The sequence below is a fragment of the Aureobasidium pullulans genome (genome assembly GCF_000721785.1).
Source record: "Aureobasidium pullulans EXF-150 unplaced genomic scaffold scaffold_1, whole genome shotgun sequence".
In the NCBI taxonomy this organism is placed as follows: Eukaryota; Fungi; Ascomycota; class Dothideomycetes; order Dothideales; family Saccotheciaceae; genus Aureobasidium; species Aureobasidium pullulans.
In genome coordinates, this window is record NW_021941021.1 from 2,655,629 (window position 1) to 2,678,872 (window position 23,244).

The following is a 23,244-nucleotide window of genomic DNA, read 5'->3' on the forward strand; positions in this document are numbered from 1 at the left end:
TTGTTTTGCTCCTGCATTCCATTCTCCTTCGCTGTCTGTTCCTTCTGCTGTTTCTGTGTCGCGTTTATTTTGTTCTTTCGTTTGAGCTGGATCTCTAATTCTCGTTGCACCTTCCTCGATCTCTACCATCATCCTTTGGAGAGGTTTCCAAGTCCGATTACTTCTGGAAACAAAAAAGAAATCATGCGATTCCCTTCTTTTGCCTTCGCTGCCGTAGCCGGCCTATGGCAGCAGCCTCTCGCTCCCGAAGAAGAGACAGTCACCAGCACTCGCCATATTCATATCACCAGAACCGTCACGAACGCCGCCAGTACCATCTATGCAGTTCGTATGGGAACATCAACCGTATACATGGAACACCTCCCTGCCACATTGATCACGAAATCGGTTCCTTGGCAAGCACTACAAACCGGTCACCTCGAGTTGCGCTCAGAGGGAGAGTCAACTAGCACGATGCACATCAAGGTCACACAGACTGTGGCACAAGTCCAAGCTACAGTGTTTGCCAGCAAAGTCGGAACGTCGGTGTCAACCATCACGAATGTTCCCCAGTCTCTTATGGACGAAGCTGCCGAGGATGCTGCTGAATTGTCATCGTCGCAGTTGGCAGCAGCCATCTCGTTTGCAAAATCGGAAGCATTGGCACATTCGACTGTCGCAGTGCTAGCGAGCACCACTTCGTCTACTGTTGAGCTCTCATCTACCTCGGCATCATCGACTCAGCCCGAAGTGGCTCCTTCGCCCAACTACACGAATTCGAGCCATTCACCCACATTAGTGGAAGTCTCTGTTGCTAAGCCTAGTCCCAGCAGTATCAGTACTGGTACTAGTACGATTCTTCCGATCGGCCTTGAGCTCCGCTCTAATGCAGGCGTGGCGACCAATACCCAACTCACATCTACTGAAGCACCAGCTACTGTCGTCGCCGTTATCTATGGCTCTTCAACTTCAATCATGACATCTGTACCCTCAACATTGCTCGCCGCGATTGTTTCATCCCAAGCGACTTCGATATCACAAACCAGCATCTCTAGAGCGACCGTCGACGCAGTTGTTTCGACTCAAGCGACCGAGGCTATTGCTCCTGTGGATACCAACGCCGCGCAGGTCAAAAGCACACAAACCGCGCTGATCCAAGCTTCGACCTACAGCGATGAAGCAGCGGCAACAAGCTCAGACATTGGAGCTTCTTCGACAACAGAAAAAGGACTGTTCCCATCATCGTCGAAAATGTCAAGTACGACATCCACATCTAGCTCTGCATTCGTGACTAGTAACAAAGTCTACACTATTCCCATTACTACCAGCCAGACTTCAAGCTCCTCTAGTCATAGCACCTCTGTATCATCAATTGTCGAGACTTCCGCCGCGGCGTCCTTTCCTTCAGCCTGCGGATCACAAAGCAGTGCCTCAGCAGCAGCAGATGTTGCAGCGGACAACGCAGCCGGCGCCTCAGGAGGCGACTCGGGAAGCTTCAAACTCAGCAAAGGAGGTTTCGCAGCAATCATCAGCGTCGTCTCCATCGGCGTGGGCCTAGGCAGTAAGATCCCTGCTCCTCTTTCCCTCTTCTCCGCATCACCACTGACAACCTCTACAGTAATCTTCCTCGTCCTCTTCGTCGTAGCAAAACGCCGCCAATGGAACGTCCGCAAATCCATCGCTCGCGCTTCCCGCCGCCTGACCGGCCGCTTCTCTTCTCATCCGAACAAATCAGCTCTCAAGTCAGAAAAAGAACCTACCCTCCCCATCATCGAACCCCGTCAACCGCTCGGTCCTCGTCCTGCGCCATCTTCTCGTAGAGCACAACAAGGTTTTGCAAACATTGACGCTACACTGCACACAAACTATCGCGGCGTGGAGACGGTAGGCAGAAGTGCCAGCCGCGGCCCAGAGGTTTGGAGAAGAGAGATGGCGAAGGAAAGGCAACAGCAACAACAGCAGAGAAGTCAAAGCCAGAGGAGAAAGCCGGAGTTGAGAGTTGATACCGGCGTTGCTGCCAGGGGGTTGGAGGAGGGAAGAGTGCAGGAGCAGAAGAAGAGGTCGAGAGGGGATTGGAGAGATCTGTTTAGAGCGTTGTAGTTTGAGCTCTGTTGAGTGGAGGGTAGGAGATGAAATTGGAAGTACATATGTGGTCGGAAAAGGGAGTAAATTATAATGGTTATGGTCGTGGGATGGTAGAAAGAATAGTCTGGTATGTTGTTATGTTTTTATAGAAGTTTGATATCTGAAGCATACATATTGTGCATATTGAAGGTCCATAACCAATTTCGCACAGCATGACATCAACCCATGCTTGACCTTGCAATGTCTCTGCACCGAACCCCTGCCTTATCAAGCCATGTCGACAACTAATAGATTTCGACAAGGAAATACTGTCCCATGGCACCACGGGACACGAAAACCTCGATACCAGAAACTGATAGAAAGCGTGATACTAAGAGTGAAAATCTGCACACCAAGACCATGAATCCAACCAGGATTGAGCAGAATGTCAAGATGACGGAACGTGAGCTAGGAGTGGGCAGTTCAAGTACAGTTTCGTGTGATAAAAGATCGAAACGTTTGCTTCGTTCTGAATGACCTCGATAGACTGCAAATGCAATACTGCTACGGGCTTATGGTTCCTAGCGAAAGCTTTGTGCCTGGTCATCCAAGCTTCAAGTCTCCCTCTATTCGTCCTCATCATCATCCATCAGTGTCAAAACCTCACTCCTGCCTCTTCTCCTCTGACTAGAAGCCGGCGGCAAAGCACTCATTCTCCCACTCAACCTCTCTTTCTTCAATCTCTGCACCGGCGTCTCCCCCGCATCAACATCCATAGCGTCGTCGTCATCACTGGCGATACTGTGTGGTCTGTTTCCTCCTTCCTCATCACTATCTTCCTCTGCATCGCGGTTTGCTTTTTGTAATCTGGCGATTTTGCGTTTGAGTACTGGGTCGCTGTGGAGGTCGGATGTGGTGAGGATGCTTTGGCATCCTCCTACTGGACATTGGACTGCCTTAACGCCCTCGGTGCGGATGGGATTGCTGGGCATTTCGATCATGGAAGTAATTGCTTCGCGTTCGAACGAGTGAGGGCATTTGCGACTTGTGACCGGATCGCGGAATTCTTGAAGCGTCAAAGGACATTTCGTGCTGATCGTTTCTTTTGCGATTTGCAAATCGTCGTCGGAATCTTCGGCTCCTAGCGCCGTTTCTCCATGTGAAGGTCGGTCTTCGCGGAACCAGAGGTGGGCGGGTGGGAGAGGGTTGTCTTCGTTTTGGTTGTAGCGGACATCGTGGACGATGGATTTGAAGCCAACATAGTGGTTATTCTTGGAGTAGCGTTCGGTCATGTTCTGGCCTGTGTAGCGGTCTCTAGCTCGAGAGACACGTTCGGTGAAGAGGGACGAGACGGCCAGGGGACGTTGAGTGGCATTCGTCGGATCGGTGGGGTCGAAGTCTGGGTATTCTTCTTCGTCAACACCGCGTTGAGACCTTTGCGTGCGTTGAGTGGCAGCATTCGAGACGTCTTTGATCAGGTTTGTGAGGGTGTGCTGCATTTCTTCGATTGTGTTGTCGACATCGATCATCTTGCGAACATCCTTGTCCATTTGCGCAGTCATGTTGTCCACTTTTGTTTGTAGTTCCTCATGTGCCGTTTCCATCTCTTCCACGCGTCGTTGACTGGCAGCTGGGTCCTCATCGTTTCTAGCTTTGCGGGCCTTTTCCAGAGCCTTTTCCTTGCTGCTCAGAGCTTCGTTGATCTCGGCGGCAGCTTCACTCAAGCAGGAGATGACTTCGGCTAGCAAGTTGTGGTTTGCCTGGAACTTGTTGGGGTTTGCGAGTACGCGCAGCTTGTCGCGGCTGGCTACGCTGAGAGGATGTTGTAGAGGTTCGTAAGGTGGAAGCTCGTTGGTGCCTGGTCGTTGTGTTGAGCCGAGTGTGCTCGCGCGGCCAGCCGTACCACGAGCGGGCGTTGATGCTACCGTAGAATGTCTCGTTCTGTGTGACATGATGCGCAACGTTTTGAAGAGCGAGTGCCTGATCGATGAGATTGGAAGCTGCCCAGGGTCGAATTTCAGGAAGACGCGTTCGGGTCGCGCGCCCGCGAATGCCAAGCCCAACTCCTTCCACTTCGAAGTCCACTTCCCGTTCCATCGTTCCTGCCTTCCTTCACGTTCGTCCTGGAGTTTAAGGCACCCAACCTTTATTCTACTAGATCAGCCCATGGAGATGAGCTTTTGGAGACGCTTTCTGGACACCTCTTCATGCATATCGTTGTGCCTCTCGAGCACTCATTGAGCCAAGACCAAGGATACTCGTGGCATTGCATATACACCACTCCCACGTGATATTCTCACGAATACCTGCATGCTACACCCTCCCCTGACCGAGTGCTTGCATATCGTCTAAGCCATTGCCTTTTCCTCTCACCACTCTCTCCATCTTCCATCGTGGACATCCTTTTCGTCCTCGATGACAAACAACCCATCTTGAACCTCTAGGTGAGTTCAAAAATCACGTTTTGGCTACTCAAATCGTGGCAGAATCGCTTGACGACACCGTTCTCCGGGTGGCCTGCCACAAATACGATGCGCATCTAGGTCGTTCAATCTCGTTCTCGAATACAACGGTTTATTGTCCATGGCTAGGCTACCTGGCCTCGCTTCGTAATTACATGAAAAAGCACTCGATCTCCGTTGCTGGGTATTACTGTCTGTTAGGTATTCACACTCCCCTTTCCTTCTTTGCTTGTCTCGTCTGTCAATCGTCTTTACTTGGTGAGGAAGCCAAGGTAGTCGGCCACGATGAGTGTCACCATACTGTGGTACATGTCAGCAATCTTCATCATATATGTGTAGATCATACTTACGCGTGGGGCGCAATGCGTACGTAGTACGTCGAGAAGCCTCTATAGAATCTCAAGGGTCCCTCCTCGGCTGCAACCTTCTTGAAGCAGTCAAACATGCCCTTGTACTGCACTTCTCCGTTAGGTCCCTTGGTCTGCTTCTGGAGTCTGGTCTTGACAAAGTCGAAGGGGAGACTGAAGAACGATGCAAAGAATCCAGCGGCGGCTGAGGCAGTCAATGTCTGTGTGCGAGGTGACAAAGATGTGTCCTTGAGCTGGCTCTTCGCTTCCGAGAAGAAGGCGAGTTGTCCGAAGTTGAGGGCCATGGCGCGAACGACGGTAGGTCCGGCACCTGACCAGAGAGCGGCGACACCCTCCTTCTGAGAGATACGAGTCAAGGCATCAATGACTGACTTGTAGTTGGCACGCTGGGCAGCAGGCTTCAAGCCATCGCTCTGCATGCGGATGAGTGCAAGATCGGCTGGGTTGCCGACCATGGCTGCCAATCCGCCTGCGGAAAGACCAGCCAGTGCACGCTCGGAAAAGCCGATCTGCTTGCCTTGGTCCTTGGCTCTCTTGGTCAAGGTGCCCATGAATGTGTCGAAGAAGCCGAGACGAGCGGTGGTGTAGACGGCCTGTCTGAGAAGACCTGCACTGAGGCCAGTGTATAGATCGCGGACTCTGCCACTGGCAAGGATATCGCGAGTGACTGAGAGTGGTGAAGGCTTGGGTCCAGTCTTGATACCTTCACCAGCGAGTTGCAGACGGACCTTGATCATGTCGACAGGTTGGATGACTGATGTGGCCACCATACCGGCGAGACCGCCGTTGACGAAGGGCAAGGCGGCACGGATCAGAGGTGTGTGAAGGAAGTCTTGGGTGGCCTTTCTAGGGTTCTCTGCGGCGGCCTTCATTGCCTGTGGTGCGTCCTTAGCGGCATTACGGGCAGCGGCTGCGGCTTCGGAGAGAGTCGATGTGGTGCTCATGTTTGGCAGACAGAAGTGTTCGAAGAATGATCCTATGTTTGCTTATATGGAAGGTAGGATGGATGGATGGGAGCCTCGACCTCGGTTACGCGCTAAGATGCAGTGACGGAACTTCGAAGTGAGTCAAGATGGTTGTCTTTGTTTGTTCTGTGGTGGGGAACACAGAATATGTCAGCCAGTCACTCTTATCCAAAAAGAAACTGCGCAACAGCACGCATATGAATCCATCAATGTGATTGCGCAAGACGGTTTGATATCGGGATGTGTGGAGAGAGCTGTCAAGCCAGCCGGCAGCTCTCCACACGAGATGTTCCGTCCATACAAAACTGGTTCCAGGCCTTAAAGCCGCGATAGGACATGTTGCTATCCGCGATAACTATGGCTATCTCGGCAACCACACGAGCTGATTTCGGGATCCTGCGTCGACGGCGAAATGAATTGCTTACCTTGACGGACAAAATCCGGATTGATGCGTATTGTTGAGAGTGCCGTTCCCGCAGAGGAGTCAATGGTACTGCCGGCGACGTCTTTGTACGTCCTTCGGTGAGGCAGATGGGAGCAGACAAGAAGAACAGTCGATGTATCAATCGCAGAAGATGGTTGAGGCAGAAGCAGATGATGCTATGTATATATATCGGAATTGCGGATGTACCTCGAAGTCTTCAACAAGGGTTTCGACCGTCCGGAATTCTACGATTCGCTCGAGTGAAGAAGTTTCGAGCACGAAAAGAACGGATTACTCACTGATGAAGGAGGTCACTGTCGTAAGCTCCTTCCTTCGAGGCTGCGAACAGATGCGGGGTCGATCACAAGTCACTTTCTTGTATCAGCAGCTGCCAGCATCTAACCTTTGCCCCGCGTCCAATGGCAGCAACCGTTGTCTCTACAGCTCGTCCAATGGATTGAACTTTGGTAGATCTGGCGCGTCGCTATTCGCTCGCTCAAGAGGTACACCAAGGTAGCTAAGTTACGCGGGTAAAACAATGGGCTTGCTTGTTTCATGAGAGGCGTGTCGAAACACGACCCAACGCCCAGGTTACTCCGGAAAATCAGGCACGAGATTGATCAAGGGTCTGTAGCTCTTGTATTCATAGCTATATCCGTGACGGTGTTCCAACAACATCGTTCGAATTTTTGCGTGGAGATGGAGAGTGAAGTTGTTGTTGTTTTTTCTCGCTGACCACACAGGTGGAGAACGCACATCCCCCACACTGCGGGGATCATTTCCGTCGACAGCGCGGAGAGCCGTCCTAACTGCCCCGATTTCTCCCGACTCTTGGAGACTGGACGGACGGAAGTTGTCTTTGGCTTTGTGATGGAGGTGCCGAGGCCATGCTTCTTGTCTGCCGTCGACCTCGAGTCCACATGGGGGGTTTGGGAAACTTGCCAGTGGTGTTTATCTGGACATCGCAGCTGTCGTAAGGGTGCTGAGTGGCACGACATGCACATCCGTCCTGGCCCGCTGCAGAGTCCGTGGAGCAGCATGCTCGTTGGCCTTCAACGTTTACGACTGGGGTTCACAAAGCAGAAATAGCAACCAAATCTGAAAGCTGCTTTTGTCGACGAGACGAAGAAGTCACGACCTGCAGAATACTGTGCAAGAAGCCTGAAGTTACGAGAGCTTCGAGCCAGCTTCATCTCTGCTGAGGGATCTTGTCTTTCGAGATCAGTTCGACAACGAGTGGTGGCCTTGGTGAATGTTGACGTATCCGACTTTCATGAACACATGAGGAAGGAGGTTGGTGGGAAGGCGTTGAACTCCTGCCATCACTCCGCTCTTTCTTTCTGTCTGCATCTGAGGCTCACTACATTCGGTATGGATGCCAGCATCAGTCGCTAAGGCTGTAAGGTTAAGCTACAGTGATGATATCAATCCTCCTGCCACCATGGGTGCGCCAACACCTGTTCGATTGTCGGTCTAGTCGTAGGATCCAGTGTAGTCATCTGAGAAATCGCATCTTGGGCCACTGGACCAAGCTCCTTGCTCCAGTAGAGAAACCTGCGTTCAGGCTGACTCTCGACTGTTGCGTCCGCAATCTTAGACATGTCTCTTAGGAGCGCACAGCCAACTTCGTCCCCGACATGCCTATAGAGTGCGTCTGGGACAGGTCCGAAGTAGGTGAAATGTCGACTCAATACCTCTTGCTCTGGCGTGATACCAAAGCGAACCAGGTCCTGGTAATTTTCTAGGAGCAGTAGTTCTCCCCCTCCCATGGCGTATATACACTGGAACCGATCGTCAGTAAAGGATGTTAGACATTCAATAACGACTTACTACGAGTCCAAATGAATAGATGTCTGAAGCCTTGGTCACGCCTACTGCCGTTTGGCCCTCGGGACTTCGCCACATAGCGTTGCCAATCGCATGGCGAGTTCGAAGCGCCTTTCCATCCTCCAAACGATAAGCAATGTCAAAGTCGCCTAAAACAGCATTGGCGATCTCTTTGATGTCTCCGCCATCCAAATTGACCAAAATGTTGTCCGGTTTGATATCTAGATGAGTTGATGTCAGCCAAGGAGTCCGCGGTGAAGTATTCGAGTTCTTAGAATACCGATGTGGATCCAATTTTTGCTGTGAAGCTCTTGTATAGCTTCCGCAGTGTAGCGTAAAATCTTCTTTCGTTGTGTGTGTACCAATTCGGGATCGTCCTTTATCAAAGCAAGTAGAGTAGAATCGAAGTATGGGTATACCAGAACCCCTTCATCTTGGTTGCAATCGACGTGCATTCGAAGCCGGCGAGTGCCCGCAAATTCGGCTGCAAGACGTATGGACAAATCATAGAATGGTCGAGACACGCGTTTTACGACGAAAGATTCGGTGCCGGACCTACATCAATTTTCATGAGTGTGGTTACCTCATGGAGTGTGAGCAACATCATAAAAACTTACTTCGCCTTGAAGATGCTAAGCGTATCGTCCACGTGATTGTGCTGAAGTACATTGCCTCGAACATACACGCGACCGGAGTAATCGCCTACTATAGTGGATACCATTCTGGTTCCCGCACGGTAGGAGAGCCGACTTGATGAGAATTGGTGGCGGCCGAGATTGCTAAAGAACATTTGGACGAAGTACTTGATATGAACCGGTAGTAAGTATTAGTTAGCGCAGGTTCGATGGTTTCCGTTGTCCTCGTCCACACAGCCTCTCGACGCTTACGCAGAAGCTTTTACATGCAATGGTTTGGAGTTGTCGATGTTTCAGACACGTTTTAACGCGCGAACTGGGAATGTTGCCACCAATCAGCACCGAGTCAGTATGCGCCCGCGTCAGTACGCGCCACCATTAATGCACAATGCGGTCGACTGAGACTGCTATCTATAGCTTCTGACTGCTGTGCCGTAATACATCCAAGATACAAAAAGCTGGTTAGATCGAAGCCAAATCGCGCACTTCGAACGTCAAGCCTTCTTTCACTCGCCCCTGTTCTATCACTCGCCCATAATTTCATTGCTCAACACTATCTCGAGATCATGGGCATCCAAGGCTTATGCGAACACAAGGAGTACAAAATGAGCAGTCCAGTTCCATTCCAACATGTCGCAAAAGAGATCTCGAGGTGGCTCCACAAGACAGGAATATTTTTCCATCATGACCACCATCACAGACATGAGTTCTACAAGCCTAAAAGATACGTTGCTGCAAGCATTGCAGCCGCAAGGACTGTGCCTGGACAAGAGCTCGCGAAGAGGATACAGCTTGCAACATCGGCCAATGAAGAAGCGACTGCTCACTTGCTCAGAACGTGTGCTCTAGTCGAGCAGTACAAAGCCTGCCACTTCAGTCACGACGACAACAGCAGTCTGTGTATCTCAGATCTCTGCTGTCCGTTGGATCACGGATTCGACTACGAAGAACAAGTTTTATTTGGTACCACAATATACTATAACGCAGATAACGCCGTTGTCTACGATGTTCCCGAGGCCATGCAAGCAAAGCCAATCATGTTGTTCGAGAGGTTTGCAACCTACGACGCCGAATCAATACTGAGGAATTACGCTGGAACTTAACGCATGGTGGTTCTTATTTCCAAGTTTCCCAAACTACTCCGCGTCTGCATCAATCTCTGTTTCGGTCAACCCTGTTTGAAGCCACCTTTCCCTCTGTGCGGCTGTCCTTTTCCGTGATGGTATCATAGGGAGGGTTTCTGGCCAACCATAGAGTTCGTGAACTTCACAAGCTTCCAACTGGTCGTTGTGTTGCTTGTAAGTCACAACATCCAGCAATCTTAAGTAACTTGCTCGGGTCAAATAAGCTTGTGCTGGCTTGAAATTCGTGTATCTGTCGATCCAAGTTATGCGCGCCACATCAACAAACGCCTTCTCCTCTAGATCCTTTGTATCTGACACTGGCTCATAACGTAGCGGGGGGCCATTGGCGTTAGCTAGATCTTCGCCCTCCCATTTGCCACCAACCTTGGTAATGCTCATGAACTCCTTCTGACGCCCGAGCGAAAGGTCATCGAGCTTCTGCTTAGCTGACTTGTGCTTGGTACTCAGTGTGTACATCGGTGCACACATCATACCGCTCTCGTTGTGCCACAATACAACCATCTTAAAACGATGATAAGATTAGCAAATTTCTTTCGAAGGATAGAGGTGGTACAATACCGGTCGAAACTTTGAGAACACTGGACCGTCCGCAAATATCCGGACACATTCATTCGGAAACTTGAGCTTGAGGTCATTGTTGGAAAAAGCATGCGTCGCGAAGATTATCTCGCCCGGGATGATATACTCCTTTGCGAGGTAGGTGGAAACTGCCCAGAGTCCGATGTTCTTTGGATTTTTAGGATCCGTTACATCTTGCAAATGGATCTTCCTGGTGAGTCGATGTCCGACCTCTGTCCGCTCTTCAGACGACTTGAATTTTCGTGCCATTGGATATGGATTGGGTAGTTCAGGGAACATGGAGAATTGAGGAGATCGCAATGCAACATCGTCGATCTGCATGATGGACGAGATCTGGTTTGTTGCAAAGTCTTCGAGCTCTTTGATCTTTCGCTCCAACTCGTTAACGATCTCCTGGGCCGCTTCCTGTTTATCTTCCAAGGCTACAAGAATCTCCTGGGCCGCTTCCTCTTTTTCTCTCAAGGCTGCAAGGCGTGGTGAAGTCCGCGGAGATATGGTCGGTTCCGTCTCAGAGACTGCGGCGACTTCAATAGTCAGTGAGTCATTTGTTCCTGCGGCTCCCTTTTTATTCTTTCTATTTGCTTTCTTTCGGGCCTGCTTTGCAGCCTTCTTGTCAATGATTTTGTCATTTTTGGGGGACGTAAGGGGTGAACTTGGTTTCGGTCTCTCGCTGTCGTTGGTTGCGGCCATCGTGAATTCTATGGTGGTTTACCTCTCTGGACAGGTCGTGGGTCGAGAAGTCCTCGCAGTTTTGAATTTGAATCAAAACAAAGAGTGCTCATGTTCATCGGCAATCTTTGTTCTCGAGCTCATACCAAGAACGTCCTGTAATTTCCTTGTTCTTACCGCATCCGGTACAAAGGAAACACAAATCCGGTCTTTTGATTTGTGCGAGCTTTGTCGAATATGACAGTTAGACAAGGTTGACAACGAATCTGACACAATTTCCACAGACTAGTACTCGGCTTCGTCAAACTCGTTTTCCGTAGATGATTTTGTTCGAATATATCGGATACATTGGTTTACCCGTCTATTCAGTCCTCTAGCATCAACCCAGCTACACAAGCGTCAATTATCGGATCACTAGATGCATTCAAGCGTGATTAAAGAGAATACATAAGCGCATTGAATTACGGTTTAGGAAAGACACCAACATCGACAACACCACGAAACGTTTAAGATACAGATTCGCTTTCCTCGAACGACCCTGTAGTCAAGACTATTCTACTCCAACCGATCGGACATCAGAACACATTTTTCTGGCCGATCTCCTACGTTCTTTCGACTCTTCCAACCATCTCTCCCTATTAGCGATTGACTGTGAACGAGTCTTTCACATTTGCCGCTGTCAATCCGACCTTGCCGGTATATCTGGATTTCGCATTTGAGATGGCGTGCGCAGGCCACTCCTGGTTTATATCCTTCGGCGATGCGATACCACCTGGATACTTCAAGTTGACTTCGTGATATGCGTACAGGAGCCTTTCATGCTGTCTAAATGTGTAGGCTTCCACCAAGCGGACATAGCTCTCGGGCATGAGCCTGGCTTGTTTGTACTTGACAGCTTCGCTTCTGGAGATGTTTACTGGTTTTGCAATGCCAACAAATGACTCACTTTTCATCCTCTGACCAGGGTATACTACCATGGAAAGTGGTTTTCCATTGACGGGTGTAAAGCCCTTCCACTTGTTACCCTTTCCACTCTTTTCTGTGCAAATGCTCATGTACTCTTTCACGGTTGGAGCACTCACTCCTCCGACTTTGAGAAACTGGCATGAGAACAGGGGCAAGCATAGCATGCCTTCTGCAGTCTTGTATAGGACCACAAATGGTCTGACCTTGGAGAATACGGGCCCGTGACCGAAGATACGCACTTCCGATGACGGATAGGGTTGATAGAGGTCGTTTTGAGCCACACTGTGGATGGCCCTGATTATGTCACCGGGACGCACAATCTTGTGATCGACCTTTCTTCTATCGGCCCAGACTCCGATTGTCCTATCGATGAAGGGGTCGGAGTCGTCGACTCGTTGCAATGTCTTTTGAGTGAATTTAGCCTCACAGTTGTTGATGATCTCCACACCCTCGGAACCCACGAGCTGAGTGGCCACCCCAGGATACAGGTGCACATCATTAGACGGAGGGTTCATCGTAGCCATGCGTGTTGCAGTAGCTTGAGGGAACCAGAATTCGATAACTTCGTCATCATCTGCGTCACGGGATTCACCCAAACTGTTCGGCGTGTATGTGTCGACAAATTCGGCGGTAGGAACGAGTTCTGGTTCGACTTCCTGCTCTGCCGGAGTTTGTGGTATTGCGATCGAGCCTGCTCTGGAACGAGCCATTTCATATTCGTCGATTGGCTCGGCGTATTCTGGGCTATCTTCTCTGAAATCTCTTGAGGGAGACTTCTGTTTGGGGCTCTCACGGAGCCTCGCCTTGAACCGCGACCAGGGTGAACCCTTCTTGAGAGGGGTAGAGGGCGATCCGGGGGTCTCCGATTCCGTGTCTGCTCTTGCTGATGCAGGTGCTTCGGGGGTAAGTTCCCTTTCACCCACGCTTGATACCCCCGTCGATCCCGCGCCTGTTGGATCCGCAGTCTGCGGCCTCCAATCCTCATTCAAATCTCGTTGACGATTTCCGCCATTGTTGTTGGTGTTTCGGCGTGCTATGCGAGTTATGTTGCTGAAGTGTCTACGAAGGCCCGTGTCGTTTCCCATGGCCTCGCCTTCTCCGCCGTTCGCTTTCGAGTTGGACACCCTGCTGGATCCCCATCTCTTGGGTGGAGACATTTCGTAGTATATTGATAGAAGCAGTTTGGAATACGGAAACACGTTTTGCAGCTCCCAGCGGCTTTCAGAGGTGTCATTATATGCACTCGACACTGGGACGGGGACAAAGGATTGCTCTGATGCCGGAAGCGGAAGATTGAAAGTAAGAATATTTCTCAACAAAGACCATCGTTCCTTCGATTGCTCATGCTCTCTCAAACGCATGCCTCGAATTGACAACAAAGAACTCCCACATCAGAAGTCTCGGCAGATTGTTTTGAACATCTTCAAATGAACGTTATTTCCACGCATACATCAACTCAGGCGAATATCGCATTGGTGTCCTCGGTTCTCATCTCATAAGCCGTATTTCTCTCTCCTGCCGCTTTTTCAGCCTTGCACTTTATGCCCTTCTTACTTTTGAAGCTAGCATGCAAAGGCATAGGCGGTAGGTGCTTCATCGGATACTTCATCAAAGATTTGAACGTGCGGCGAGGGCAACTTCTGAAAAATTCTGTTTTGGGCTACGCTGTGAGTTGCTCGGATCACATCCCTAGGCTGCAAGAACTCCAGTCTTGATTGACATTTGTCTGCCCAGACGTGCCATGTTGAAAAAGTGTTTTTGACGACTTCAATGTATAGACTATGGTAAGAGATGTCATGAGAAAGGAAGGAATCATTTTGTGCCTGCAAGCTCAAACTTCTTCACCAACTTCGTTGCATCCAGTCCTTCGTCCAATCTCGGGTAAGAACGCGCCATCCGTTTCTCCTGCTCTGCCGCCCGCTCCTGCCGCAGACCACCAGCAGTCTTCGGATCACCCGGCCAAACCACCATTGGATTCGCCGGTGTGTATTTCTCATTACTATACTCCCCAAAAGCAGCCACTTTCTGCTGATGCTGTCTGTAATCAAAAGCAGCCATCAGCCTAGCATAACTATCTCCAGTCAGATATCCAATATTCAGATCCATCTCTTCTTGTCTGCCGATATAGCAAGGCTGAGCCACATTGACATACACTTCTTGGTCTCTGAGATAGGGTTTCCGGTGGTGACCTTCCAGGATGACGAAGCGTACTGATGGTCCATGCCATTTTGTCTTTGCGGTCCATTCTTCCTTGTCTACGGCCTTTGCACTCACATACTCGTCCCACATATGACTGCCGTCTTTGTAGCTCGACTCTGAAGACTGTGAAACGATTGGCAGGCACAAAAGTCCTATGTTTGTCTTCCACATCACTACCATCTGTGGGTAGAGGATACAGTTAGCAAGGTTCTGCGAGAAAGGGGGGATGTGGTACCTACTGGTCTTTTCTTACTGTATACAGGCCCATCTGTATGGGTTGCTATGTTACGATCGTCCAAGGACACTTTCGTATTGGTTTGATAATTCGACATTGTAGCTCTGATGATTTGCCCCGGATAAAAATGTTCGGCCTTGTAGTTGTTATAGCATGCGAATAGCTCTGATCGCACATCGTCTTTGTACACCCATTTCTGAGCAATTTGTACACCTTCTGGTGTCTCTTTGAATTCATCTCTGAGTGTGTACGTTGGTCCATTGGCGGGTGGTGCCACGGCATCTGGAGGGAGACCGGCTAATCTGTTCGAAGACCTTGTCGGACTTTTTTTCGGTGAGGATGGTTTTTGTACTCCACCACTATTGCCAGCTCCTCCGCCAGTTACTCCGGCTTGCGATATTCTCTTGAACACCAATTTGGGTGGCATTATGGCAGTAGAGCTTCAAAGGGCTTCCCAGTGGCTGACCACAGACACAGTGGTATGTAAGTGAGTTTGGTGGAGCGAAGGTTATGGTCGACATGTGAGTCTTGATCGGGATCGATGGCTCAATACTTGAGTCCTTGGAAATCTTTGTCATTACAAAGAAAGCGCCGAATACAGAAACTTGCCTCATGGCTTTGTGAGGCCTTTGCGATGTCCGGATACGGAAACGAAAGACAGCATGTTGGAGACACGCTGTTCAACAGCTGACTCTTTCTTTGTCCGTGTCAAAAATATGAGGAATCGAAGTTCGGTCAATGAAACAAGTTGAAGCATTGTAAAGGACATCGAAAGATGACGTCTACAAGGATTCGAACCAACTAATTATGTACAGTACAGGCGAAGAATAAGCAGAGCATAGAAAGCAAATATGCGCCCGATATTGAAACTACAAAAGAACCAAGAGATATGGTGATAACTTCGCTTCCACATTTCCAAGTAGAGGGAAATCGCAAGCGCATTTAGACAAAGACTTGCAAAGGGGACCCTTTAGAGAACATGTGGTTTTCCATAGAGACCATGTAGTATGCTAATATCCCGGAATCTGTATTCGAATCTCCGTGCTGCCTATCTTATGTTTCTTCTTCTTTGTTTCTCTATCCTCTATGTCTTCTTCTCTTCGTATACTGCGTATAGAATATCTACTCCGTCCTAATTCTAATTGCAACGATACTCTTTAATTGATAGCCGTAGCTACCTCTATTTCTAAGAAAAAAGGTAAGGTACTAAGGTCTATTCTATATCGGCCTTCTAGGAAGTTATATAGTAAGGATAGTAAGAAGTTAAGTAGAGTATAGAAGTTGAATTAGAATGGATTAGATACGGTAGGCCGCCTAAGCACAGCCTCCCTTTAAAGGTATACGGGTAAGCATAGCCAGAAAAAGGTAATAATTACGAGTAAATTAGAGAATCGTTCTACGGAAAGAACGGGCAGTCTTTACAAGAAAACATCGGAAATTTCTGTTCACCACATGTTCTCTATAAAAAACCACATGTTGTCTAAAGGGCTCTCTTGCAAAGTCGAAAGCCGCTTTACTTCTTCTTCTTCTTCGTCTTGGGCTTCTTGACCACTTCAGCACCCGGAACCTTCAACTTTCTGCGTTCCTTTCTTTTCGAGTTGATCTGTTGTCTGAACTCGACCTCGGCCATGTGCCGAGCCCAAATCGGAAGGTCTTCGAATTCCGGTCTTCCCATGGTCACTGGTAGTGGCTTGAGCAACTTTTCAGCACTGTATTCAGTATTCTGGAACTTTTTGAACGTCGCTTTGAGCCAATCCTCCTGCCGGAACAGGTATAAACTGACGAGACGCAGGTATTCATCTCCGTCGATGGAGCCGATGTTTTCTTCGAGGTATTCGCCCGTGCATATTGCGTGGGGGCGACTGAGATCGATATAAGCCCATGGGTCGACCTTGTCGGCGTCGTCTGCGTTAGGGTTGATGTTCATGATGATTGGCATTCCTGCATGGGTGGTTTCTCCAGTCTCATACTCTAGGTCTTCTATCCCTATGCCGACGAAATCTTTCTTGCGTTCGTCAGATAGACTTTCAAATGATGTCGTTCCGTGGAAGGTATACATCCTGAAAAGTGTCAAGTTAGCGTTGTTCATATAACCGGTAGATTACGGTGATTGATAAGGCGGAAAAAGTCATGCTCGGTGTCGAAAGTGCTTTCATCGAACGACATCAAGACTCTTCGGGATGAACTTACGGAAGCCCGAACATGCCATAATTGGTCGTCCACAAAATGACCATAAAGCGCATCTTACAACCCACGGGTCCTGCTTTCATCATGGCAATCTCTCCATGAGGTGGATTGTAGCGGGCGTCAAGATCGCACTGCGGATAAGGAAGCATCGCTCTCACAATCTGACCCGGATAGAAGACATTGTTTTTTGCATCTTGGTAGAAAGCCTTGCGTGCCCATTCTCCGACATCATCCTTGACGGAGTCAGTCGTCCTGACCAAGATCGTGCGAGTGACGTCGAAACCCCTGATCTTTTCAGTCCTTTTCTCAAAATCCAGATGACCGTCATCGGGCAGGTTGTATTTCTTCAGCCTGGCCTGCTTCTCCTTTTCGGCCTCCTCTGCTATAAGTCTCGCCGAGCGACGACGTGGAGACTCCGCAGGCGTCCCAACCATCTCTACGATATCAAAAATCCAGAAAAGTAAATCCAAAGGTTGTGTGTGTGTGTGTGTGTGTGTGTGTGTGTGTGTGTGTGTGTGTGTGTGTGTGTGTGTGTTACGAAGAAAACAAAAAAAGAAAAGGAGGCGCCTCCATCAACTCGCCATATTTTATACATCTCAGCCCTCGAAGCCCAATGACCTCTTTGTTTCCAAGTTTATCGCTTTGTCGCCATTTCTGTTTCCGGGGGACTGTGAGTAAAGCTTGGTGTCAAGTTGAGAGTGCGCCTTTGTCTGCTTTGATGGAGGTTATGTTGTGTTCCGGGTGCGTCTGAGTTTCAAGCAGACCGTGTCTTTCGGAGACATGACAGCCAGATGGGAACTGTGAAAGTCACCAAGAGTGAAAGTAGTTAGAGGAACTGGGGATATGTACCTGGTCGCGCTTACCTATCAATTGCTCCAAATGATCGGTCAAGAGTTAGCAGGAACTCGTCAGCCAGAACCATAAGTCGCTCTTGCCTCGACAGACTGACCTTGAAGCAATTAGACTTCGTCGCCATCTTTGTTTCTTGGTCACGATGCGAGACAACGTCGAACTTGAATAACAGTTACTGTACAATGGCCTTTACAATTTGTGTTTAAATGACTGAAGGAAAAATTTGATAATACGAAATATAAGCTTTTCGAGATATTTTTGGATCCCATCCAAAATAGAAACCACATCATGATATAGATGGTTGCTCTCTGTTGCTTTTGTTTGCAAATGCCCATGTAACTCCGACGCACCCATGCGAAAGTACAAACGCTAGAATGTCATCCTGCTCTTCTGCTATCTGGCTTAACCCTGAATGGCGTTGAGGATCATCTCCTTGGCATTCTCGACACCGTCCTGGGTACCGGTGATCTCAATAGCCTCGTCACCACTCTGAGCCTTGGGGACCTGGATCTTGGTGCCAGTCTTGGTGCGGATGTCGTTGATGGTACTGCCCTGAGGACCAACAACTCTTCTGTAGGAGCTGGGGTCGGGAAGGACTAGGAAACCAGCGTGAGTCAGCTTCTCAGCATCAGCAAGAGCCTTCTTGACGCGAGCGCTGGCCTTTTCGAGGCTCTCGGTGGAAGCACCAGACAAGGCCCAGGTGATTTCGCCCTCGGGAGCACTCTCGTGAAGGTTGTGGATGACCCAAGAGATGTTATCGTCCGAGGCACCACCAGTGGCATCATCGGTGATCAGGGGCATGCCAGAACCAGCCTTGCGGGTGGACAAAGCCTCAGGACGCTGAGGAGGACGCTGGCCCTTGTGGTCGACAGAAACCTTGAGGTCGCTACGCAGACGGCGGAAGAACTGACCGTTGTCGGCAATGACGTGGTGGAACTTGAGTGGGACCTGGATGTCGGTACTCTCAGCGTCTTTGGTAAGAGCAGCGATGTGCTCCTTGGCCTTCTCAATGTTCTCGGCACGGCCAGTCAGCTTGACCTTGGAGCGGTCTGCGCCAGTGACAGATTGTCTGGGAATGTCAAGCTGAACACCAAACTCTGACTCAATCTTCTTTCTGATGTCACCACCACGGCCGATAAGCTTGGGGTGCTTCTCGGGGGAGATCTCGATGATCTGAGTGGTCTGGCTCTCAAGGTTAGAGACTTGTGCTTGGATGGCTTCGATGATCTTGTCGGCGATAGACTGGTTGGCCTCAACACGGATAGTGTTGCCCTCGGCCTCAGCACGAGGGAAGCGCACCATGCGGGCAAGCTTCTGTCTGTCGTCAGGACCGCCAGCTTGAATGACGATGTTGCGGATGTTAGCGCCACCACCACCAATAATGTTACGGTGGTGCTTCTTCTCGATGTCGAGAGTACGAGTAACGGTCGAGTCAAAGACCTTGGCTGCCTCTTCGATTTGCTTCTTGGCCTCCTCGACTGCCTTCTTGGAACCCTTGATCTTGACCTCAACACGTCCAGAGGCATCGGCAGCCTCGCGGTTGTTGGGAACATCAACGTGGGCACCAGTGGCAAGACGAAGAGCATCAAGCTCACGACCGCCAGAACCGATCAAGGAAGGGAGCTGGCTCTGTTGAACAGATACAGTGGCAGTGTGGGAGGTATCCATGGTGTATTGGAGGAGATTGAGGAGTTCCTCTCTGGCCTCATCAGCACCCTTCTTGGGGCCCTTGATAATGACCTCATCGGGAGCTTGAGCCGATCTGCGAGGGCCCTCACCCTCAGCGGCATCATCAGCCTCGGCGCCGTTAGAACGAGGGAAGTTGATTCTGACGTTGTATCTGTCTTGGAGACGGTTGACCATACTGCCCTTGGTACCAATCAGGTCCTTATGGAACTGGGGCTTGACCTTGAGGACGTAAGTAGCTTCGTCCTCGAGCTTCTTGCCAAGAGCAAGAATGTGAGCCTTGCAAGCGTTGGCCTTGGCCTGGGGACCCTTGAGCTCGACCTTACCATCGTTGACCTGGATATCGACATCGAACTCCTCACGAAGCTTTCTGATGTTGTCACCCTTCTTTCCGATCAAGATGTTGGCGAACTTCTGAGGGAAGTCGAAGGTAAGAGTGAAGCCGCGCTCGAGCTCATCCTGCTTCTCTTGCTCGATGAAGGCAAGCAGGCTCTCAACAAGGGCGTCAGCACGGTCACTAGGACCACGTACGGACAGACCTTGAGCAGGAGCCTTGCGAGCGCCCTGACCGCCGAACAAGACCTGCACGGGGATCTGGTCTGAAGGAAGGCTGGACTGCTCACGGTCGACGTGTCTTCTGATCTTGTCGTGGAACTTGGAAGGAGCATCAACATCGCGAGAGACGATTTCTTGCTGGCCACTAAGCAGACCAAGAAGGTGCTGCTGGGCCTCCTTCAAAGAACGAGCGAAGTCCTGAGCCTCGTTGGCAGCAGGTTGGCGTCTAGGCAGCTGGTAGTCAGAAGCCGAAGAGGGGCCCTCATAGACAAGGAGAATCTCGTCGTCACTGTCCGAGTCCTCGGGGACAACCATGTGGACACCAAACTGGTCGCGAATCTGGGGACCAGCGGACTGGCGAAGGTGCTGGTGGTAGAAGGGGTGGACCTGGACAGGGTTGAGGCGAGTGGGAGGGTGTCCGCTAATAAGGTTCATGATGTCGGAGCGAGCCTTCATGGTGTTCTTACCATCGCGAGAGTAGACCTCCCAAGCAGTGGGGCCGTTACGAGCAGTGCTGGCGACGATGCGAGCGTTGTAAAGACGCTCTAGGTCCTGAATGGCGCGTCTCTGCTGGAGGTACTTGGTGACGTTACGAGCGTGAGCCTGGGCGCCGAGGGGAGCGTTAGGGAAGGAGCGGGAGATGTCAACGCTAGCCATGGCCATGCTGGAAGCGAGCTCCATGACCTTGTTCAAACCATCGTCGAGTCTGTCGGCAGGGCCGACAATGGTCAGATTCTCGTCGTCCTCGGAATCAGGAGGCAGGATAACGGCGCAGCCAGTCTCGGCAAGGAAGTCGTGGAGCGAAGTGCCTCTGTCACCGACAATGAACTGGTGACGACCACGCTCGATGGCGACCTGGTCTGAGACAAGCTCACGTCTGAGCTGTTCAACCTGGCGTTCGAGCTGAGCGCGAGCCTCGTTGGCAGCCAAACGGTCACCAGCGATCTGGATGGGCAAGCTAGCCTGAGGGACGAAAGCAGGAGGCTGGCGGTAGGCGGCGGACTGAGGAGGAGCCTGCTCGACCCATGTGTGGTAGTGGGGGATCTGGACTCTCAAGTCGCGGCCGTTCTCGAGGTCGCCAACACGCGAGTTGTGGGCACCAGCTAAGAAGGGGTAGAACTCGGCGGGAATATCCTTCAGGCGCATGTTGGTCGACGATGTGCGCTCATTGACAATCTTCTCAATCTCTTGACGAGCCATCTCGGCGGCGACGGCATCACCCTCGATGCTTACATCAATCGTAGCAGAGTCGTCGTCGTCGAAGGTGTCGATGTCCTCCTGACGGGGAACCTGGATCTTGGCACCAGTCTTTTGGCTGAGAGCGGTAATGTTGGCACCTCCGCGACCGATGATGTGAGCGCGGACGGAAAGAGGGACGGGGACCTTGATGCTTTGCTGCTTCTCGTTAGCAACTTTGGCTATGCGACTGTGCTAAGCCGAGACTTACTCTGGAACCAAGCTGGCGAGCAACCTCCTTCAACGTCTCGCGGACATCGTTAGGAGTGGTACCAGTGGCTCTGAAGGCGTAGGAGCCGCCGGCGCCTTGGCTCATCTCAACCTTTGCCTTTGAGCGCTTGTTGATGTCACGAAGAATCTCCGAGACAGGCTTCTTGAGATCCTTGGCTTGAGCGAGCTGCGAAGGAGCGAAGGAGATGGCCTCGGTGTGACGACCGGGAAGAGAAACACCGCGGAAAGCAGCATTGGCCGAGGCTGGGGTAGCAGCACCAGAGGCAGGAGTCGAGTTACGCGAAGGGGTCGAATTGGAGACCTGACCATTGCGAAGACCGTTGGCATTGCCAACAGCAGCAGGCTTCTTGGACCATGGCGAAGGCCCGGCAGAGGCACGAGACTTGGGGGCGCCAAGGGAAGGGAAGAGCTCTTCGGACTGAGTGTCGAGGACAGAAGCCTTCTTGGGGGCAGGAGCAGGAGTGGACTCGGGAGCCGGGGTAGGAGCGGCAGTCGAGGGACCAGCCGACGACGAAGTAGTGGCTGAAGCAGAAGGAGGAGGGTGCAGAAGGTCCTCCTCGTCGACAACTTCCTCGATCGAGGGCTTGTGGTCGTCGTGCTTCTCGGCCAGACGCTGGGCAGGCGTCAGGTTGTCGGCAGAAGCGCCAGAGACGGTGGGAGCCTCAGAAGCCATGATTATACCAGTTCCGTTGAGAAAACCGTCGAAGATGCTGCGACATGAGTGTCAGTGGACGAGTCGGTATGAGGAGCGGCTGCTGTACGGGGATGCACCTACAGCTGAAACCGTTACTGACGAGCGGCTCAACCAAGAGTGAGAAGCAGGATTAGAATCTGTCACTATGTTAGGCTGCTCTTCAATGCCTGATGACGGCTCTGCAACGAAACTCACAAGAAATTGGACGTCTTGTGGGATGACCAGAGGTGAATAAAGGCTAAAGGAGACTCGACTCGACCAAAGTTAGGAGAGACCTGGAGCTTCCAGCAACTTCCCTTCCCCACATTCGTCCCGGACTCGACCCTTCCGCCAAGCTCCCGGATGCCACCTGTTGTGCTGCTGTCTACAACGCTTGCGCAGTCTTGATCATGCTCTTATACCAAATCTCTGGAGAGTACAACCGCTCATTTTGTACCAGATTGAGACTATGTTCCAGGCACTGGCGAGCAGACATCAAAAGTCCGACATGCGCTTGATGGAATAATTTCGAGCACTGTCTGTGTAGTCTCATTCACCTTGGAGTTCTGTCCAATCATCCCCTTCTCACTTACTTTCACATCTGGCAGATAATCGTTGTACCTTCGTGTCAATTTCTCCAACTCCAGCATCTCCTCGAAAAGAGCAATTGGACCTCACACTCGGATGTTTTCAAACTCTGTCAGAATATCCAATTTAAACAAGGCAATCTTCAAGGCGGCGACCTTACTTGATAGGCCTTGAACTTTTACACGCCAACGACCATAGCCCGTAACATGTCTGACGCTCAAGTCTTGACCGGTACCTTCTAACCAACTCGACACCTTGTACGGGAAAGGCTCTGGCGGCCATTCCGACCACCTTTCATGTATGTTCGATCGCTGTAGGTTGCAATGCGTTCGTTGATTCAAGCACTCCAATTTGGCTAAATCGACGCATGGGTGTTTATTGGTCGTCCTTGAGCTCGATTATTGCGTTCGCTGAAATCAGACCTTATGATTAAAGCTGCTCTCAACGCGATCACAGCCGATCTGGTTGAAACCTATGCTCGAATGTCAATAGACAGAGCCAAAACGGACATTCGCGTGGGAACGATCGTCTTCATTTGTTGTCGGTGGATACCCTCAGCTGAGCGAACGTTGAATTGGAGCGAGCTAGAGGTAGCACTCGCTCTTTCCGATCACAACAACGAGGTTTCGAGGACTCTGTCAAGGATGTTCCCACGGAGGCTAATGTCATAAGTGTCTGTGGCGGTTTGATCCACCTGTCTGGCGACCAGATAATGTTGG

The 23,244-nt window shown here is 50.7% G+C and overlaps 9 protein-coding genes across 9 annotated transcripts; 1 reads left to right on the plus strand and 8 right to left on the minus strand.

Moving 5' to 3' along the window:
- Positions 1-183: 183 nt before the first annotated feature.
- On the plus strand, positions 184-2,079 carry M438DRAFT_310165 (uncharacterized protein; the record flags this gene model as incomplete). The annotated part of the gene is made up of 2 exons (XM_029902409.1): positions 184-1,540; positions 1,598-2,079. The coding sequence occupies 2 exons, from the start codon at positions 184-186 to the stop codon at positions 2,077-2,079; spliced, it is 1,839 nt and encodes a 612-aa protein (XP_029766315.1).
- Positions 2,080-2,864: 785 nt separating this feature from the next.
- On the minus strand, positions 2,865-3,899 carry M438DRAFT_243565 (uncharacterized protein; the record flags this gene model as incomplete). Its single annotated transcript, XM_029899569.1, has 1 exon — positions 2,865-3,899. A coding segment is annotated over one exon (1,035 nt), but the record flags the coding sequence as incomplete, so codon positions are not given.
- Positions 3,900-4,756: 857 nt separating this feature from the next.
- On the minus strand, positions 4,757-5,817 carry M438DRAFT_351447 (mitochondrial carrier; the record flags this gene model as incomplete). Its single annotated transcript, XM_029906714.1, has 2 exons — positions 4,757-4,805; positions 4,856-5,817. 2 exons carry the CDS (start codon positions 5,815-5,817, stop codon positions 4,757-4,759), a joined length of 1,011 nt encoding a protein of 336 aa, XP_029766317.1.
- A 1,703-nt stretch (positions 5,818-7,520) lies between these two features.
- Positions 7,521-8,810, minus strand: M438DRAFT_393904 (kinase-like protein; the record flags this gene model as incomplete). Its single annotated transcript, XM_029909135.1, has 4 exons — positions 7,521-8,043; positions 8,093-8,310; positions 8,370-8,644; positions 8,707-8,810. The coding sequence occupies 4 exons, from the start codon at positions 8,808-8,810 to the stop codon at positions 7,687-7,689; spliced, it is 954 nt and encodes a 317-aa protein (XP_029766318.1). The 3' UTR covers positions 7,521-7,686.
- Positions 8,811-9,860: 1,050 nt separating this feature from the next.
- Positions 9,861-11,295, minus strand: M438DRAFT_380295 (uncharacterized protein; the record flags this gene model as incomplete). Its single annotated transcript, XM_029908882.1, has 2 exons — positions 10,428-11,295; positions 9,861-10,370 (listed from the first exon to the last, which is right to left on the minus strand). The coding sequence occupies exons 1-2, from the start codon at positions 11,136-11,138 to the stop codon at positions 9,861-9,863; spliced, it is 1,221 nt and encodes a 406-aa protein (XP_029766319.1). The 5' UTR covers positions 11,139-11,295.
- A 460-nt stretch (positions 11,296-11,755) lies between these two features.
- Positions 11,756-13,240, minus strand: M438DRAFT_380297 (uncharacterized protein; the record flags this gene model as incomplete). Its single annotated transcript, XM_029908883.1, has 1 exon — positions 11,756-13,240. The coding sequence occupies one exon, from the start codon at positions 13,238-13,240 to the stop codon at positions 11,756-11,758; it is 1,485 nt and encodes a 494-aa protein (XP_029766320.1).
- Positions 13,241-13,895: 655 nt separating this feature from the next.
- On the minus strand, positions 13,896-14,944 carry M438DRAFT_331079 (uncharacterized protein; the record flags this gene model as incomplete). Its single annotated transcript, XM_029903375.1, has 2 exons — positions 13,896-14,462; positions 14,522-14,944. 2 exons carry the CDS (start codon positions 14,942-14,944, stop codon positions 13,896-13,898), a joined length of 990 nt encoding a protein of 329 aa, XP_029766321.1.
- A 1,086-nt stretch (positions 14,945-16,030) lies between these two features.
- On the minus strand, positions 16,031-17,138 carry M438DRAFT_402104 (uncharacterized protein; the record flags this gene model as incomplete). The annotated part of the gene is made up of 2 exons (XM_029909580.1): positions 16,031-16,577; positions 16,708-17,138. 2 exons carry the CDS (start codon positions 17,136-17,138, stop codon positions 16,031-16,033), a joined length of 978 nt encoding a protein of 325 aa, XP_029766322.1.
- Positions 17,139-17,700: 562 nt separating this feature from the next.
- Positions 17,701-22,189, minus strand: M438DRAFT_361532 (uncharacterized protein). The gene is made up of 4 exons (XM_029907516.1): positions 22,154-22,189; positions 22,040-22,095; positions 21,245-21,974; positions 17,701-21,192 (listed from the first exon to the last, which is right to left on the minus strand). Exons 3-4 carry the CDS (start codon positions 21,935-21,937, stop codon positions 17,959-17,961), a joined length of 3,927 nt encoding a protein of 1,308 aa, XP_029766323.1. The 5' UTR covers positions 21,938-21,974; positions 22,040-22,095; positions 22,154-22,189; the 3' UTR covers positions 17,701-17,958.
- Between the last annotated feature and the right edge of the window lie 1,055 nt (positions 22,190-23,244).